This window comes from Oncorhynchus mykiss, chromosome 4 (genome assembly GCF_013265735.2).
Source record: "Oncorhynchus mykiss isolate Arlee chromosome 4, USDA_OmykA_1.1, whole genome shotgun sequence".
Lineage (NCBI taxonomy): Eukaryota > Metazoa > Chordata > Actinopteri > Salmoniformes > Salmonidae > Oncorhynchus > Oncorhynchus mykiss.
Genome location: NC_048568.1, coordinates 1,220,601 through 1,239,833, shown reverse-complemented (window position 1 = coordinate 1,239,833; position 19,233 = coordinate 1,220,601). Strand labels below are relative to the sequence as shown.

Sequence of the window (19,233 nt, the reverse complement as noted above, 5' to 3'; positions counted from 1 at the left end):
TGTTGGTAATCAAACCTACCACTGTAGTGTCGTCTGAAAACTTGATGATTGAGTTGGAGGCGTGCATTGCCACGCAGTCATGGGTGAACAGGGAGTACAGGAGAGGGCTGAGAACGCACCCTTGTGGGGCCCCAGTGTTGAGGATCAACGGGGTGGAGATGTTACCTACCCTCACCACCTGGGGGCAGCCCGTCAGGAAGTCCAGGACCCTGTTGAGTGGGCTTAATGATGAGTTTGGAGGGTACTATGGTGTTAAATGCTGAGCTGTAGTCGATGAACAGCATTCTTACATAGGTATTCCTCTTGTCCAGATGGGTTAGGGCAGTGTGCAGTGTGATTGCGTCGTCTGTGGACCTATTGGGGCGGTAAGAAAATTGGAGTGGGTCTAAGGTGTCAGGTAGGGTGGAGGTGATATGGTCCTTGACTAGTCTCTCAAAGCACTTCATGATGACTGAAGTGAGTGCTACGGGGCATAGTCAATTAGCTCAGTTACCTTCGCTTTCTTGGTAACAGGAACAATGGTGGCCCTCTTGAAGCATGTGGGAACAGCCAACACATAAGGTTTGATTGAATATGTCCGTAAACACACCAGCCAGCTGGTCTGCGCATGCTCTGAGGATGCGGCTTGGGATGCCGTCTGGGCCAGCAGCCTTGCGAGGGTTAACACATTTAAACCTTTTACTCACATTGGCTGCAGTGAAGGAGTGCCCGCAGGTTTTGGTAGCGGGCCGTGTCAGTGGCATTGTATTGTCCTCAAAGCGAGCAAAGTTATTTAGTTTGTCTAGGAGCAAGACAACATGGTCCGCGACGGGGATGGTTTTCCTTTTATTGTTCGTGATTGACTGTTGACCCTGCCACATACCTCTCGTGTCTGAGCCGTTAAATTGCGACTACTTTGTCTCTATACTGACGCTTAGCTTTTTTGATTGCTTTGCGGAAGGAATAGCTACACTGTTTGTATTCGGTCATGTTTCCGGTCATCTTGCCCTGATTAAAAGCAATGGTTTGCGCTTTCAGTTTTGCGCGAATGCTGCCATCAATCCACGGTTTCTGGGGGAATGTTTTAATAGACGCTGTGGGTACAACATAACCGATGCACTTGCTAATAAACTCGGTCTCCGAATCAGCGTATTCATGTTATTGTCCGACACTATGCGGAACATATCTCTGTCCACGTGATCGAAGCAATCTTGAAGCATGAAATCCGATTGGTTGGACGAGCGTTGAACAGACCTGAGCACAGGTGCTTCCTGTTTTAGTTTCCGTCTATAGGCTGGGAGCAACAAAATGGAGTCGTGGTCAGATTTTTCGAAAGGAGGGCAGGAGATAGCTTTGTATGCGTCGTGGAAGTTAGAATAACAATGATCCAGGGTTTTGCCAGCCCGGGTCGCACATTCGATATGCCGATAACATTTAGGGAGCATTGTTTTCAGATTAGCCTTGTTAAAATCCCCTCCTACAATAAATGTAGCCTCAGGATATGTGGTTTCCAGTTTACATGGAGTCAAATGAAGTTCTTTCAGGGCCATCGATGTGTCTGCTTGGGGGGGATATACACGACTGTGATTATGATCGAAGATAATTCAATTGGTAGATAATGCAGTCAGCATTTGATTGTAAGGAATTCTATGTCAGGTGAACAAAAGGACTTGAGTTCCTGTATGGTATGATCACACCTCATTAATAATAAGGCAAACACCCATGCCCTTCTTCTTACCAGAGAGATGTTTGTTTCTGTCGGCGCAATGCGTGAAGAAGCCATGTGCCTGTACCGACTCTGATGACGTATCCCGATTGAGCCATGTTTACGTTTTAACAGAGAATGTTACAATCTCTGATGTCTCTCTGGAAGGCAACCCTTGCTCGGATTTCGTCTACCTTGTTGTCAAGAGACTGGACATTGGCGAGTAGTATACTTGGGAGAGGTGCGCCCGTATACGGAGCCTAACCAGAAGACCGCACCGTCTGCCCCTTCTGCGGCGCCGTTGTTTTGGGTCGCCGGCTGGGATCTGATCCATTGCCCTGAGTGGTGGACCAAACAGAGGAGCCGCTTCGGGAAAGTCGTATTCCTGGTCGTAATGTTGGTGAGTTGACGATGCTCTTATCTCCAATAGTTCCTCCCGACTATGTAATGTAACATAATATTTCCTGGGGTAACAACGTAAGAAATAACACATAGATCTTAACCTTATTGTAACAATATGCTGGGGGGAACGCGAGCCAAATCCCACTGGACCCTGATGACGAATGGGTGGGCATCGGTGCAGGCTCAGGTGCGGGAGGAGATGGTGTGGCTTGATTAATTGGAAATCCTCTTCTCTCCCATCTGTCCATAGTCTGCAGCACGCGATCCATGGCTGTCCCTAGACTTTGTAGCAGACTCTGACTCCATGAATATGGTCTGTGATTCTGTAACAATATGCTGGGTTTGTTGTCTGAGCGAGGCGCAGGACACAGGTTTGAGGAAAAACACAAAAGTCTTTACTCAAAATATTAATACAAAAAAACGGAATCTCTCCAACAAGGAAACATCACATAATGAGAAAACCCTCCAACACACACGGTAACACAAAACAATCACGGACATAACAGAAAGGTAGACGAGAGGTTAAATAAGGAGCATAATAAGGGAATAGAAATCAGGTGTGCATAATCAAGACAAAACAAAAGGAAAAAGGAAACATGGATCGGTGATGACTAGAAAGCCGGTGACGTCAACCGCCGAACGCCGCCCGAACAGGAGAGGAGCCGACAGTACCCCCCCATCTCCGCACAGGGGATGAACACCGCCCACTCTCCCGGCCGGTCCTGGCAATAGGACCGCAGAAACCTACCCACATCCTGGTTGACTCTTTCCACCTGCCCGTTACTCTCGGGGTGGAAACCTGAGGTAAGACTGACCGAGACCCCAGGTGTTCCATAAATGCCCTCCAGACTCTTGACGTAAATTGGGGACCCCGATCAGAAACTATATCCTCAGGCACCCCGTAGTGCCGGAATACATGGGTGAACAGGGCCTCCGCAGTCTGTAGAGCCGTAGGGAGACCGGGCAAAGGAAGAAGACGGCAGGACTTAGAAAACCGATCCACAACGACCAGGATCGTGGTGTTACCCCACGACGTAGGAAGATCCATCACGAAATCCACCGATAGGTGTGACCACGGTCATTGCGGAACGGGAAGGGGTTGTAATTTCCCTCTGGGCAGATGTCTAGGTGCCTTGCACTGTGCGCATACCAAACAGGAGGAGACATAAACCCTCACGTCCTTAGCTAACCCTCACGTCCTTAGCCACCAGTACTTCCCAGCAAGACAGCGCACTGTCCGACCGATGCCAGGATGACCAGAGGAGGGTGAAGTATGGACCCAACAGATCAAACGATCGCAAACATCAAACGGAACGTACAAACGCCCAACTGGACACTGTGGGGGGGTAGGCTCTGCACGTGACGCCTGCTCGATGTCCGCGTCCACCTCCCATACCACCGGTGCCACCAGACAAGAAGCTAGAATTATGGGAGTGGGATCCGTGGACCGCTCCGCTGTATCATACAGTCGGGACAGTGTGTCCGCCTTAACGTTCTGGGAACCTGGTTTGTAGGACAGGGTGAAAACAAAGCAGGTAAAAAAAACATGGCCCACCTTGCCTGGCGAGGGTTCAGTCTCCTCGCTGCCCGAATGTACTCCAGATTTCGGTGGTCAGTCCAAATGAGGAAAGGGTGTCTAGCCCCCCTCGAGCCAATGCCTCCATGCCTTCAGGGCTCCGACAACAGCCAACAACTCCCTTTCCCCCACGTCATAGTTTCACTCCACCGGGCTGAGCTTCTTCGAAAAGAAAGCACAGGGGCGGAGTTTTAGTGGCGTACCCGAGCGCTGAGATAGCACAGCTCCTATTCCAGCCTCGGACGCATCCACCTCAACTATGAACGCTAAGGAGAGATCCAGATGCGCCAGTACGGAAGCCGTAGTAAACAGAGCCTTTAGGTGACCAAAAGCCCTATCCGCCTCAGCTGACCACTGCAGTCGCGCCGGTCCCCCCTTCAGCAAGGAGGTAATGGGAGCCGCTACCTGCCCAAAACCCCGGATAAACCTCAGGTAGTAGTTCGCAAACCCTAAAAACCTCTGCAACTCCTTTACCGTGGTTGGAGTCGGCCAATTACACACGGCTGAAATGCGGTCATTCTCCATCTCCACCATTGACGCGGAAAAGCGGTGACCTAGGAAGGCCTTGACTTATAGGTCATGCTCCAACAGTCGACCAAGCACCCTGCTCACAAGGGACAAATGCTCTGCGCGGGTTGCGGAGTATATTAGAATGTCATCTATATACACCACTACCCCCTGCCCGTGCAGGTCTCTGAAAATCTCATCAACAAGTGATTGGAAGACTGATGGAGCATTCATTAACCCATACGGCATGACGAGGTACTCATAGTGCCCAGAAGTGGTGCTAAATGCAGTCTTCCACTCATCCCCTCCCCGGATAGGCACCAGGTTTGTAAGCGCTCCTGAGATCCAATGTTGTGAAGAAGTGCGCCCCGGACTCTGTCATACTGGCGATGAGAGGCAGCGGGTAACTATATTTTACGGTAATCTGGTTTAAACCTCGATAGTCTATACACGGGCATAAACCTCCCTCCTTCTTCTTCTTCTTCAGAAAAAAGAAACTTGAGTAGACAGGTGAAATGGAATGCCGAATGTATCCCTGTCTCAGAGATTCGGTGACAAATGTCTCCATAACCGCCGTCTACTCCTGTGACAGAGGATACACGTGACTCCTGGGGAGTGCAGCACCGACCAGGAGATATATGGCACAATCCCCCGGTCGATGGGGTGGTAATTGAGTCGCCTTCTTTTTACAGAAGGCGAGTGCCAAATGGGCATATTCGGGAGGAATGTGCATTGTGGAAACCTGGTTTGGACTTTCCACCATAGTGGCACCTAAGGAAACACCTACACACCTCCCTGAACACTGACTGGGACCATCCCTTGAGAGCCCTCTGTTGCCACGAAATAGTAGGATCATGAGAGGCCAACCAGGGAAGACCCAATACAACGGGAAACGCAGGAGAGTCGATAAGAAAGAGATTCATTCTCTCCTTATGACCCCCCTGGATTGTTATAGCAATGGTAGCTGTGACCTCCCAAATTAGACCCGACCCCAAAGGATGACTATCTAGGGCATGTACAGGGAAGGGAACATTAACAGGAACAATAGGAATCCCTAATCTAAGTGCCATGGACCTGTCAATAAAGTTCCCAGCTGCGCCTGAATCTACTAGCGCCTTATGCTGGGAATGAGGGGAAAATCCTTGAAATTCATGTGAGCAACAGGGGGCTCTGGGTGGGTTGCGTGCCTACTCACCTGGGATGAAACCACCAGTGTTCCGCCTGCTACCTCGACCTCCCGGAGGACCTCCCCAGCACCGACCAGCAGTGTGCCCTCTGCGGCCACTGCTAGTACATGGAATGGTCCCCCCTCCGGCCCCCCTCATCACAGCCCCTCCCAACTCCATAGGTGTTGGGTCAACAGACGGACCCTGATCTGGACGTCCGCGGGAGGCCAACACGTTATCCAGCCGGATAGATAAGTCCACTAGCTGGTCCAGGTTGGGAGTGGTGTCCCTGCAGGCTAGCTCCATACGAACATCCTCTCGCAAACTACACCTGTAGTGATCGATCAGGGCCCGCTCATTCCATCCAGCGCCTGCCGCCAGAGTTCTAAAGTCCAGCGCAAACTCCTGCTCATCCCTTGCCTTAAATGGAACAGATGCTCCCCCGCCGCTCTCCCTTCTTGTGGATGGTCAAAAACTGCCCGGAAGTGGCGGGAGAAGTCCTCATAATTGTCCAGGGCCGGGCCCTCCCTTCCCCAGATGGCGTAGGCCCACTCCAGGGCTTTACCCGTTAGGCAGGAGATGAGGGCGCTCACTCTCTCGCGTCCCGAAGGGGCCGGCTGAACAGCTGCCAGGTAGAGCTCAAGCTGGAGTAAGAACCCCTGGCACCCGGCAGCTGTTCCATCATACGCACACGGGGGGAATGAGAGCCGAATCCCACTGGACCCTAATGACGGATGGGTGGGCATCGGTGCAGGCTCAGGTGCGGGAGGAGATGGTGTGGCTTGATTAATTGGAAATCCTCTTCTCTCCCATCTGTCCATAGTCTGCAGCACGCGATGCATGGCTGTCCCTAGACTTTGTAGCATGGTCCTCCTCTACCGGGAGAGGAGGACTGGCTGCGCCTGCTGACTCCATGAATATGGTCTGTGATTCTGTAACAATATGCTGGGTTTGTTGTCTGAACGAGGCGCAGGACACAGGTTTGAGGAAAAACACAAGTCTTTACTCAAAATATTAATACAAAAAAACGGAATATCTCCAACAGGGAAACATCACACAATGAGAAAACCCTCCAACACACACGGTAACACAAAACAATCACGGACAAAACAGAAAGATAGACGAGAGGTTAAATAAGGAACATAATAAGGGAATAGAAATCAGGTGTGCGTAATCAAGACAAAACAAAAGGAAAAAGGAAACATGGATCGGTGATGACTAGAAAGCCGGTGACGTCAACCGCAGAACGCCGCCTGAACAAGGAGAGGAGCCGACCTCAGCCGAAGTCGTGACACTTATAAGTCCACTAATAACAGTTGGCATGACATGAGGATACTGCGTAAGTTCCCACAGTCCATATCTCACTGATAATGCTTGTAGTTCATGTGACACACAGCTCAGTGGATTTACACAAGTGGCTATATGTATCAAGCATTTCAGAATGCTGATCAAGGATTATCCTAAAGTTATCCTAAATCAGCACTCCTACTCGGAGTTGTTTGATAAGGTATATAGGAATCTAAGCATAAACTAGTATCATACAATTAAAATATGCTATTCTGTCATCAGTGGATGAATGTGCAATATAAATGGATAATGGTGCATGTGACTAAATTATACATTTCCACAATATTTCTTAATGAATCGTTTATGCACCATTTATCAAGCGTTGGTGCCTATGTTTGCGGGTTGATATGCATACATGTATGCTAAAGTGGACGCTCTGCAACATTGTGTAGCAGGTATTTATAGGCTGAAAGGCCACGCGGTTCTAGTGTTGTTTAAAAATACTTCAGCACAATAAAGTGTTCACATGAATAAACAAGTGTTTAAAAAGGGAGCAAACAAGATTGAAAAGCATCTTGTTTTCAAACAGGATTGAAAAAAACACTTGGTAAATCTCAGAACAATAGAGAAATCACAAAAACCTAAATCCACAGTCATTCAGGTGGGGGAATAAACTGTCAATGCATAAGAGAACCAACATAACTGTCACCTCAAAGAGCTTGTAATCCTTCCAAATTTCAAAGGATTGTTGGCATGTCAACTATATTTCCTCAAAACCTTCATTGAAAACATACATAATTAGCACTTGTATCAAATACATCATTACAGACCTATATCCATCCTGCCCTGCCTATCTAAGGTCTTCGAAAGCCAAGTCAACAAACAGATCACTGACCATCTCGAATCGGTCACGCGTGCACCTCAGCCACGCTCAAGGTACTAAACGATATCATAACCGCCATCGATAAAAGACAGTACTGTGCAGCCGTCTTCATCGACCTGGCCAAGGCTTTCGACTCCGTCAATCACCATATTCTTATCGGCAGACTCCGTAGCCTCTGTGTTTCTAATGACTGCCTTGCCTGGTTCACCAACTACTTTGTAGACAGAGTTCAGTGTGTCAAATCGGAGGGCATGTTTTCCGGTCCTCTGGCAGTCTCTAAGGGGTTTAATTCTCGGGCTGACTCTTTTCTCCTTATATATCAATGATGTTGCTCTTGCTGCGGGCGATTCCCTGATCCACCTCTACGCAGACGACACCATTCTGTATACTTCTGGCCCTTCGTTGGACACTGTGCTATCTAGCCTCCAAACAAGCTTCAATGCCATCCAACACTCCTTCCGTGGCCTCCAACTGCTCTTAAAACCTCTTAAGGCTCCCCTGCATTTTTTTCAACATTTTGTTAAAACCACGCAACATTTCAACGTCCTGCTACTCATGCCAGGAATATAGTATATGCATATATTAGTATGTGTGGATAGAAAACACTCTGGAGTTTCTAAAACTGGTTAAATCATGTCTGTGACTATAACAGAACGTGAACAGCAAGCGAAATCCCAAGAAAAACCTAAAAAGTATTCATCCACCAGTCTCTGAATTGTCTATGGCTATCAGTTGACAGTTCCTACCCTACAGCTTCCACACGATGTCGCCAGTACTGTCAATTTCATGGGATTTAATCCTTGGTGGAATGAGAAATAGACCCTTCCTCTCATCCAGTACACAGGAAGAGGCTTATGGGGGAAAGACAATGGACGATGATGTCAAGAGTAGCTGCTATTGAATACAGATCGCCCCGTGATCAATTTGATCGATTATTAACGTTTACAAATACCTAAAGTTGGGTTACAAAAGTAGTTAAGTGTTTTGTCAAAGTTTATAGGCAACTTTTTTTATTTAAAAAAATTACGTTGCGTATAAATGGACATTTTGGGTATACATGGACGGATTTAATCGGAAAAAAGACCCAATTGTGATGTTTATGGGACACATAGGAGTGCCAACAAAGAAGCTCGTCAAAGGTAATGAATGTTTTACATTTTATTTCTGCGTTTTGTGTAGCGCTGGCTACGCTAATTCTTTTGTTTACGTCCCCTTCAGGTATTTCGGGGTGTTGCATGCTATCAGATAAACACTAGTAAAACCAAATGCATGCTTTCCAACCGTTCGCTGCCTGCACCCTCATGCCCGACTAGCATCACCACCCTGGATGGTTCCGACCTAGAATATGTGGACATCTATAAGTACCTAGGTGTCTGGCTAGACTGCAAACTCTCCTTCCAAACTCATATCAAACTTCTCCAATCCAAAATCAAATCTAGTCGGCTTTCTATTTCTCAACAAAGCCTCCTTCACTCACGCTGCCGCCCTAGTAAAACTGACTATCCTACCGATCCCCGACTTCGGCGATGTCATCTACAAAATAGCTTCCAAAACTCTACTCAGCATCCGTTTTGTTACTAAAGCACCTTAAAACCACCCACCACTGCGACCTGTATGCTCTAGTCGGCTGGCCCTCGCTACATATTCGCCGCCAGACCCACTGGCTCCAGGTCATCTACAAGTCTATGCTAGGTAAAGCGCTGCCATATCTCAGTTCACTGGTCACGATGGCAACGCGCTCCAGCAGGTGTATCTCACTGATCATCCCTAAAGCCAAAACCTCATTTGGCCGCCTTTCCTTCCAGTTCTCTGCTGCCTGCGACTGGAACGAATTACAAAAATCTCTGAAGTTGGAGACTTCTCCCTCACCAACTTTAAAACTTCTTGTGAATCCCAAACCCGCATGCGGGAGCGTAATCATCGCCTGAAACTAATTAGCATAACGCAACGGACATAAATATCCCTAGAAAATATTCCTATTCATGAAAATCTCAAATTAAATATATTGAGACACAGCTTAGCCTTTTGTCAATCACCCTGTCATCTCAGATTTTCAAAATATGCTTTACAGCCAAAGCTAGACAAGCATTTGTGTAAGTTTATTGATAGCCTAGCATAGCATTAGGCCTTGCTAGCAACAGGCAACCTTGTCACGAAAATCAGAAAAGCAATCAAATTAAATAGTTTTTTCTACTGTTATTGACTTGTTTATTGTTTACTCCATGTGTAACTCTGTGTTGTTGTCGGTTCACACTGCTATGCTTTATCTTGGCCAGGTCGCAGTTGCAAATGAGAACTTGTTCTCAACTAGCCTACCTGGTTAAATAAAGGTTAAATAAAAAAATATGAAAAAATAAACAGTTGTTGTTTAGCTTTGTCATTTTAGCATAGACGTGACAAGAGTCAAAACAAGACACGGTATTTAAGGCCGAATCAGACCAAACTCTCATCCTTAACCTGCTGCATGTAAAATATTGTGCGCTATAGCTTGGAAAATAAATGTGACGCTGGATGACAGCATTGTTAGTTTCTAACATTAAGGCAGTTTGTTTCCTTGCCACAATACTAACGAGTATCGCGAGGCCCTACATAGTCTCAATAAGAAGACATGAACTAAAAATGAGCCACCTATGATTCCCCACATGGAAGCTTCTTGTCATTGTTGCTAGCTATCTGACCATCTAGAATCATTAACGCAAATTAACCATGATGTTCTCAGCTAACCCGTTTATATGCAACACAGACAGGCCTTGAACTGGCCATCTGTTAACCAGCACTAACTGTTGGTTTCCAAGCATCAACAGTGAATCAAGTGCTGACAGTGGCAGATACAAGCCTCCCAAAGAGTCAAACATGCTATACTGCAAATGAATCAAAACAGAGACCTTGAAATGGCCATTTGTTGACCAAAACTAGCTGTTCCATTGCAAGAGTCACAGATATGCTGCTGGAGTGTCACATTAAGGTTTCCTTCAAGAATTCCTGAATTGCTGCGCCTTAGTTTTTGTTGGCTGGCAATTTCACAACTACATGAGTGCAAGTTCCACCATGGCAGTATGTTTGCACATATTTATTCAAATATTAGTCAATTATACTGTACTATTTTTTTTGGGGGGGGGGGGGGGGGTGGGTGACATCATTACACCCAGCTGCTTTTACAAACACGAGTTAAATGAAAACACACCCTAGCAGGCAATTGTCGCATCTATATGAACTTCTAAATATCAACAAAAAATAAATAAAATCACTGGACAACTTGTCGGAAACATAGCTAATGTGGGAGGGCTGGCCGTTACCTTTTTTTTAATCTGTCCTTTAAGTGTATCACATTTATTGAACTGCAGTAAGTTAAAATAAAACTGACAGCTAAAAACAGATGCGTCTCACCCTAGTTAAGACATTCAACACAAACAATCTGGCACACCTATTTAACATGGCAGTAGCCTAAAGATTTAGACCTTACGGTCACTGTAATTTTAACTTCCCTGTAAAGTCTTAACGGCAGGCTGCCATGATCAGGATGCCATTTAGCCAGCGAGCGATATGGCTCAGAAAACATAGCTCAATCCAGGGATGGGAGAGGGCACTGTACACCTAATTATTCCATTATGAAAATAATACATAGAGAAGATTGAAATCATGCTAGTCTTTAATTAAACTGCCATTTTCATCAGCATGCTAGCTAATGTTAAAGCAACCCATTGGATTCAACAACACTTCCAGTAGTTACTCACCCCAACACTAGGCATCACATTTTTATGGAATCCAATGAGCAAGACACACCTATTTTTAACATGACAGGTGACCCAATTACTGAGCTGAAACACCTGTGTCAATTAACCACTTCCATCAACTGGACCAATAGGAATCAAGTAACACTTAATAATGAACACGACTGCAATTAGTTTAAAAGGATGGGAAATACAGTATCTAGAAACTGGAATGTTTGGTAAATTATTAAATAAAATAAGGAAATACGAACTCAACTTGCTCTATAAATACTTTGAATAAATACACTTTTAAATGAATTTCTTTCGAGAAGGCCACTCCTTCACACGCACATACTGTCCACAGATTCAAACACATGCTTTACTTCAAATAAACAGAAGACATAGAGACCTTGAAATGGTCATAATTTGTTGTCCAGCATGAGCTGTTGCTTTCCAGACATCATCAGTTAATCATATAGTGGCACACATATCTAGCCTGGTCCCTGATCTGTGTTTAGAAAATTCCTATGGTCATTGTCACGCCAGTGTTTGGCAAGACTGCACACACAGATCTTTGACCAGGCTAACACATAGCCAGTAGGGCACTGGTTAGTTTGACCTATTCCCTACATAGTGGGGCCCTGGTCAAAAGTAGTGCACTATATATGGAAAAGGGTGCCATTTGGGACTGAAACTCAATGCTGTTGTTTATATCAGTGCACAGAGCAGCCAAAGGGTGAAGTCTCTTCCCAGCATATAACCCTTGGTTCCTCTGTAATCAGCACATCGCTGGGTGTGTCCACATTTCTCCCACCACTAATTTCATTTCTCAGGCCACAAAGGGCTAAGCTAAACTTCAGTGAGGAGGAAACTCCACTCGGCTGCGCTCTGCCCTAGATGACAGAGATTGATAGAAACTGTTTCGAAGGGAAATTACACATGATTTTCACGTAAGAGCAGTTATGTGGAGAGTCAATGGTGATTGAAGTTGTTGCATATGGATGGAACACTAACACTGAAAAATTTGTAGAATTTAGTCTTCCCAATCCCAACCAGGTTATTATTGATTTTCTTTGACTAACCGGCTAAATGGTTAAAGGCCCAACTCAGAGGAAGTTGCCGCACCTATTTTGAGTAATTCCCGTCCTAGAGCACTTAGGTTACACCTCAAAGACTGATGCAGGCTGCTAATACATATTTGGCAATTGGAGGTGGGAACGTTGTGGTGATTTTCACGTGTAGCAGGGAAATATCAGCAAATAAGGTACTGACTGACAGCTGTCAGTGTAACTAGCTAGCATGCTAACCTTAGCTAGCTAATGAAAGTTTTGAGTACCACTTCAGTTAAGACATAAGGCATACTGTAAATCAGGTGAAAATAATTTCAGAAAAAGACTACCAGCCTACCTATCAAAACATTTGATAATTTTGATAATTCCAGTGAAACTAGCTATATATTTGTTATCTATGTTATAATTTCAGCACGCTAGCTAGCTATACACTGAGTGTACAAAACATTAGGAACACCTGCTTTTTCCATGACAGACTGACTAGGTGAAAGTTATGATCCCTTATTGATGTCACTTGTTAAATCCACTTCAAACAGTGTAGATGAAGCGGAGGAGACCGGTTAAAGAAGGACTTTTAAGCCTTGAGACAATTGAGACATGGATTGTAGATGTGTGCCAATTAGAGGGTGAATGGGCAAGACAAAGATGTAAGTGCCTTTGAGCGGGGTATGGTAGTAGGTGCCGGGCACACCGGTTTGAGTGTGTCAAGAACTGCAACGCTGATGGGGTTTTCATGCTCAACAGTTTCCCGTGTGTATCAAGAATAGTCCACCACCCAAAGGACATCCAGCCAACTTGACAACTGTGGGAAGCATTGGAGTCAACATGGGCAAGCATCACTGTGGACACTTTCGACACCTTGTAGAGAGGATGCCCTGATGAATTGAGGCTCTTCTGAGCACAAAAGGGGGTGCAAATCAATATTGGGAAGGTGTTCCTACTACTTTGAACATTCAGTGTATGCATTATCTAAATTGCGTCTGCAAATTCTTCATAGAAATAGAAAGAATATAAGCTCCGTTAATATCGATAACATAACGAGTTAATTTTGTATGGCCCGGTGCCTCGGGTGGGTGGAGATTTCCGCATTAGGATCAATGGATTGGTTGAAAATTAGCAAACCCAGGCCAGTGGGCCATGCAGAACAAATTTGCCTAAAATGGGGGTAGTGGGGTTCTAAAATGCAATCGTGTCACACAATTTTACCATTTATAAAATTGTCATATTCTTTATTTTTTTCATATTCGTGAGAATCTCATCTTTCCATAGAGGGGTCATAATAATTAGTAAGCTAAACCGTTCGGACAACAGAAGTTTTCGGGATGTCTCATGGTCTGACACACTGCTCTAGCTCTGCCACCTTTCAGCACAGATGAATGTCTCTCTGATGTGGAATCTTATATCTCTAGATTAAACTGACAAATTTTGATGGGGATGTTTTTATTATTCTAATTAGATTTCTGAGGGGGCGCGAATATCGATTAGGGGATTAAATAAAAAATGTACATAGCCATACTATATGACATGTCATAATAACGTGCCATATACATTAACACACTGTACTACCATCATCATAAAATAGAACTTTGCTTAAAAATAGATTGTCTGTTATACTAATTTGAATTATATGGGGTAATGCTATTTTGACGTTACTTTACCGTCTGCAACAGCACAGTGCTGGGTGTCCCATTCCAGTCTCTGCGTCCATCTCGCTGCCCTCCTCACTAGGGGGGAAATCCTTCTGCTCTCTCAGGAACCTCTGCAGGTCTGTCATGGGGAAACCATTCTTCTGGTAGTTCTGTCGGTAGGGTAGAATAAAAGTGAATTCACATAGGGGGGAATTCCGACCCGAATTAAGCATGCATAAATGGAAAGAGCCTTCAGAAGGTATTCACACCCCTTGACTTTTTCCACATTTTGTTGTGTTACAGCCTGAATTTAAAATTGATAACATTTTTATTTCTGGCTTACTCAAAATGCCCCATAATGTCAAAGTGGAATTATATATTTTTTAATGTTTACAAGTTAATTCAAAAAGAAAAGCTGAAATGTCTTGAGTCAATAAGTATTCAACCCCTTTGTTATGGCAAGGTAAACAAGTCACATAATAAGTTGCATGGACTCACTCTGTGTGCAATAATAGTGTTTAACATAATTTTTTTATGACTACCTTATTTCTGTACCCCACACATACAATTAATTATCTGTATGGTCTCTCAGTCGAGCAGTGAATTTTCGAACAGATTCAACCAAAGACCAGAGAGGTTTTCCAATGCTTCACAAATAAGGGCACCTATTGGTAGATGGGTAAAAAAAAAAGCTGACTTTAAATATCCCTTTGAGCATGGTGAAGTTATCTATTACAATTAGGATGGTGCATCAACACACCCAGCCACTACAAAGAGAGGCATCCATCCTAACTCAGTTTCCGCAGAAGAAGAAAACCGCTCACCATGAGGCCAATGGTGATTTTAAAACAGTTAGAGTTTAATGGCTGTGATAGCAGAAAACTGAGGATGGATCAACAACATTGTAGCTAACCCACAATACTAACCAAATTGACAGTGGAAATTATTCCAAAACATGCATCCTGTTTGCAACAAGGCACTAAAGTAAAACTGCCCAAAATTTGCCAAAGAAATTAACTTTATAACCAGCATACAAATTCTTATGTTTGTGGCAAATCCAAAACAACACAATACTGAGTACTACTCTCCATATTTCTAAGCATAGTGGTGGCTGCATCATGTTATAGGTATTTTTGTCATCGTTAATGACTGTAGTTTTTCAGGATAAAAAGAAATGGAATGGAGCTAAGCGCAAGCAAAATCCTACAGGGAAACCTGGTTCAGTCTGCTTTCCACCAGACAGTGGGAGATTAATTCACCTTTCAGCAGGACAATAACCTAAAACACAAGGCCAAATATACACTGGAGTTGCTTACCAAGACAACATTGAAATTTCCTGAGTGGCCTAGTTTTGACTTAAATTGGCTTGAAAATCTATATTAAGCCATGAAAATTGGCAGAGCTTGAAGGATTTAAAAAAGAATCATGTGCAAATATTGTACAATCCAGGTGTGCAAAGCTCTTAGCGACTTAACCAGAAAGACTCACAGCTGTAATTACTGCCAAAGGTGATTCTAACATGTATTGACTCAGGCGGTTGAATACGTATCTAATCAAGATACAGTATATTCATGTTCTATTTTTTTATTTATTTTTATTTTATTTTATACAAATGTTCACATTTTTTCTTCCACTTTGACATTAGAATTTTTTTTGTAGATCGTTGAGAAGACTGACAATTAAATCCACTTTAATCCCACTTTGTAACACAAAATGTGGAAAAAGTCAGGAGGTGTGAATACTTTCTGAAGGCACTAATTACTCTCAGTAACTTTTCTGTTTACGTGTATTCTGACCTTGAACTTAAAGCAAGCATGCTATTCACCCTCTATTCGTTTGGGGTGAAGATCAAAGAAATGAAGGTGTTGCAGTGTTACAGATTCGTTGTATTCTGACCTTGACTTAATTCCCTCATAACTCGACCACCTTCATGCACAATGAAACGATAAGATCGAGCAACCTGTGGTTCCAATGGAACTACATCTACTTTATTTTTTCCCTTGCGATTTACAACAATGCAATTTACAACTCAATAAGAGCTACGTAAATGAGTAAGTCATTTGGATAAGGGGATTGTAAATATAAATGACAATTGTTTAGATCTATTTTACATTAAGATCGCCAGAGACAAATGTAAAACCAGACATATGGCAGCGAACTGAAGCCTGTCAACATATCACCAAGTTTATGAAATGCTGGCCCTGAAATTTGGAGACCCAAACTATAGGCGTCTGTACCCTGTGTGCAAATGACAGTATAGCGCCAAACCTACCGAGTCGATTTATGATTGCTAGAATCTTTCAATTATATGCCCAGACGTTTCACTGCATTTAGAAAAATTGGTGTCTTTATTAAGAAGGTGTTCCTCATTATTCGTACACAGTGTACGTAGCAGTTTAAATCTGGATGCTGGCGCATGGTTCACGACGACTGGGCCGTTGTCACAGTTCCATGATTAGTGAGGATTATTAGGGTAGATTTATAGGACTACTGTTCAACCCATATTGTACACTTCTCACCTTCCAATATTTCAATGAAATGGCAACTTTCAGGATGAATCAAACCACCATTTTTGATTCATCAATACATTTTGAACATAAATGTTCTCCAAACCCTTTTATTTTTTTCAGAAATACTTTCCTAACCCTTAATAATATACAAGATCAGAGTATTTTTAAATCTACCAATTATTGCTGGAAAGGAGACAAATATGTGTCTATTTACATGGCTATCTTTCATTGATCCCTAATATTCTGAATCATTCTCTTCGTATATTCTAGTGAGTCTGGACAAAATTAGAATTAATAGGTATGCAAAATTTAAAGGGGTGGTTTAGAAGAATGTACGGAAATGCCTATTGAATGAAAACTCCACAAGAAAATCTGTTGGCCAGCAAGTGGGAGGGTTTTCAGCTGTTTAATGAAATGTGTCCTTCGCGGGCAAGGGAAACACGCCTGTAAAGCCCGTTATGCATATGCATAAGGTAAGTCTGAATACCAACTACTGAAAAGTGCATAGGAAAGACGTGCGTAGGAAAGGTGTACATTTACTACGTCTGAATTGGGCCAATAGAAAAAACATTAAAGGATGAATAACAAATAATGCTATACTGGACAAAATCTCTAATTCCAATTCCGATTCCAATTCCATTGCTCATCAACACATGAAAGGGTCCTCAGTTGATTAATCTTTCAGCGTATATTGTTGTTTCTCTCGTCACACATAATGTATAATGTTTGTTCATGTACTATTTTGTTTTGAAGGGGCACTGATGGCTAAATTCAATATCTTTGAATGAATTATGTGTAATAATGTGCCTGGGCCCCCTCATTTTCACTAGACATTAAAACATATCTGATATGGACCGTTTACATATGTAACTCTCCTCAAATCTCAATAAGCTGTTTTTGGACAATAGTTATGGATTTGGGGTTGTATGGTCTGTGATTTAGACCTGATACCTGGGTCAGTGGGTCATGATCATCAGGCCACACCTTAGAAACATTTTTCCGAATGTTTTGCAACAGATAACAAAGTGAGCGTTCCTAATTGGTCAAGTTCAGATAGTACCTCCCCATTTCACTCCATTTCAGATAATTTTCTTACGTTTTGTGCCAACTGAACACAAACCAGCAAAGGTATGAGTGAGTACCTTGATGGTGTCGTAGGCGTCTGTGATGAGGGCGATGAAGAGCGAGAGCACCATATAGATGAAGAGGGAGATGAAGGAGTAGAGGTAGACGCGGCTGAACAGCCACACCAGGCTGTTTTTGTCCTTCAGCTGTGCAAAGGTGGTGTACATGTCGTCGCCGTTGACCAGCGAGAACAGGCTCTCGGCCACCCGACTCAGGCCCTCAAACTGAGATGGAGTGAGAAAAAGAGAAGGGTGAAGGGGGAGGAGAAAGAAAGCAAGAGATGAGAGAGGGAAGGGGACCGAGTACAGAGTGAGAGAGGGGAGAGAGACAGGCATAGACAATGAGAGAGAGGAGCAGAGAGATGGACAGAGAGAAAGAGAGAGAGATTGCAAAAAGAGAGAGGAGAGAGAGAAAGAGTGAGCGAGGGAGAGAGAGGAAAGAGTGCACAGATCCCAAAACACAGTCAGATTCAGGGGGAGACATCACCACAAACAAAGAGCGATAGCATCTAAGCACAGCCCACTCAGACAGACGGTATAGATCCTAGGTAGGGTAGGGGACTTGTGGGAGGGCAGTTCTGGAAGATCCCTTGTTTATTGCAGATGGTAAACAATGTCTAAATTAGTTGATGTTATGGTAACTTCCCTGGCTGCAGTGTATGGTTGCATCCCGAAAGGCACCCCATTTCCTACATAATGCACTACTTTTGACCAGGGCCCATAGGGAGTCAAAAGGAGTGCATTATATAGGGAATAGGATGCCATTTGGGACACATACCATGTTGTAAGTATGAGTGAACATCTTGTTGCAACAGACACCAGAGTTGAATACTGAGGTGGTCATGGATAGTCTGAATCATAGAGATAAAACAATATCTATTAACGATATCTATCTATGTGGTCTGAACAGCCTCTCTGCAATGTACCCGTGCAGTGAGGACAGTTTGGTGCCATTTTTACACATATTGGGCAACATTTTCCTCTTGCGATCACGAACGCACTATAAGTAAACGCACCACCCCATTTTAAATAATGGGAGATCTGATACTGCAGCTCTTGAATGCATTGCGTGTAAGCTCTGTTTAAAACAAACTTCCTCCTTACAGAAAAGTTACAATAAATATTATAATTTCACTCATGCCATCATTCAGAAAACTCTTAGAGTATGAGAGGAAAATGTCAAACTAATGAAGACAAAATAGGGTCACACCTTATTTGGACTGCGTACAAGTACACAGATGTTCTCTTAATTTGACCATTTTCTAGATCTGCAGCAACAGGAAATGTCAACTATTATGTGGATTATAATTAAATGGACATTGTTGTAGAGGTTTGATACATTTTTTGATAGGATAAATCAAGTCTGTCATTTTAAAGTGGAAATTACAAACGTTCAAAGCCTTTTTAAATACTACAATTTGCAATTCCTGCTTTGCAGGAAAGTTCTCTGCGACAACAGAGTGATCAAATGAAGATAGTAAACCTGTAAGGGTAACACTGTATTTGGATAGTCCCCAAACTATACTAAACAGAAATATAAATGCAACATGTAAAGAGTTGATCCCATGTTTTCATAAGCTGAAATAAAAGATCCCAGAAATTGTCCAAGCTTATTTATCTGAAATTTTGAGTACAAATGTGTTTACATCCTTATTAGTGAGCATTTATCATTGGCCAAGATAATCC

The 19,233-nt window shown here is 43.6% G+C and overlaps 1 protein-coding gene across 2 annotated transcripts in view; it reads right to left on the bottom strand.

Annotated features, from left to right (window-relative positions):
- The window catches only part of mcoln2 (mucolipin 2), a 73,993-nt gene that overhangs the window by 22,133 nt on the left and 32,627 nt on the right, over nucleotides 1-19,233 (bottom strand). For both annotated transcript variants that reach the window (XM_021599969.2, XM_021599967.2), the window contains exons 12-13: nucleotides 17,566-17,772; nucleotides 13,944-14,083 (exon numbers count right to left, since the gene is read on the bottom strand). In XM_021599969.2, coding sequence (XP_021455644.1) covers nucleotides 13,944-14,083; nucleotides 17,566-17,772 — 347 coding nt within the window. The remainder of the gene's footprint in view (nucleotides 1-13,943; nucleotides 14,084-17,565; nucleotides 17,773-19,233) is intronic.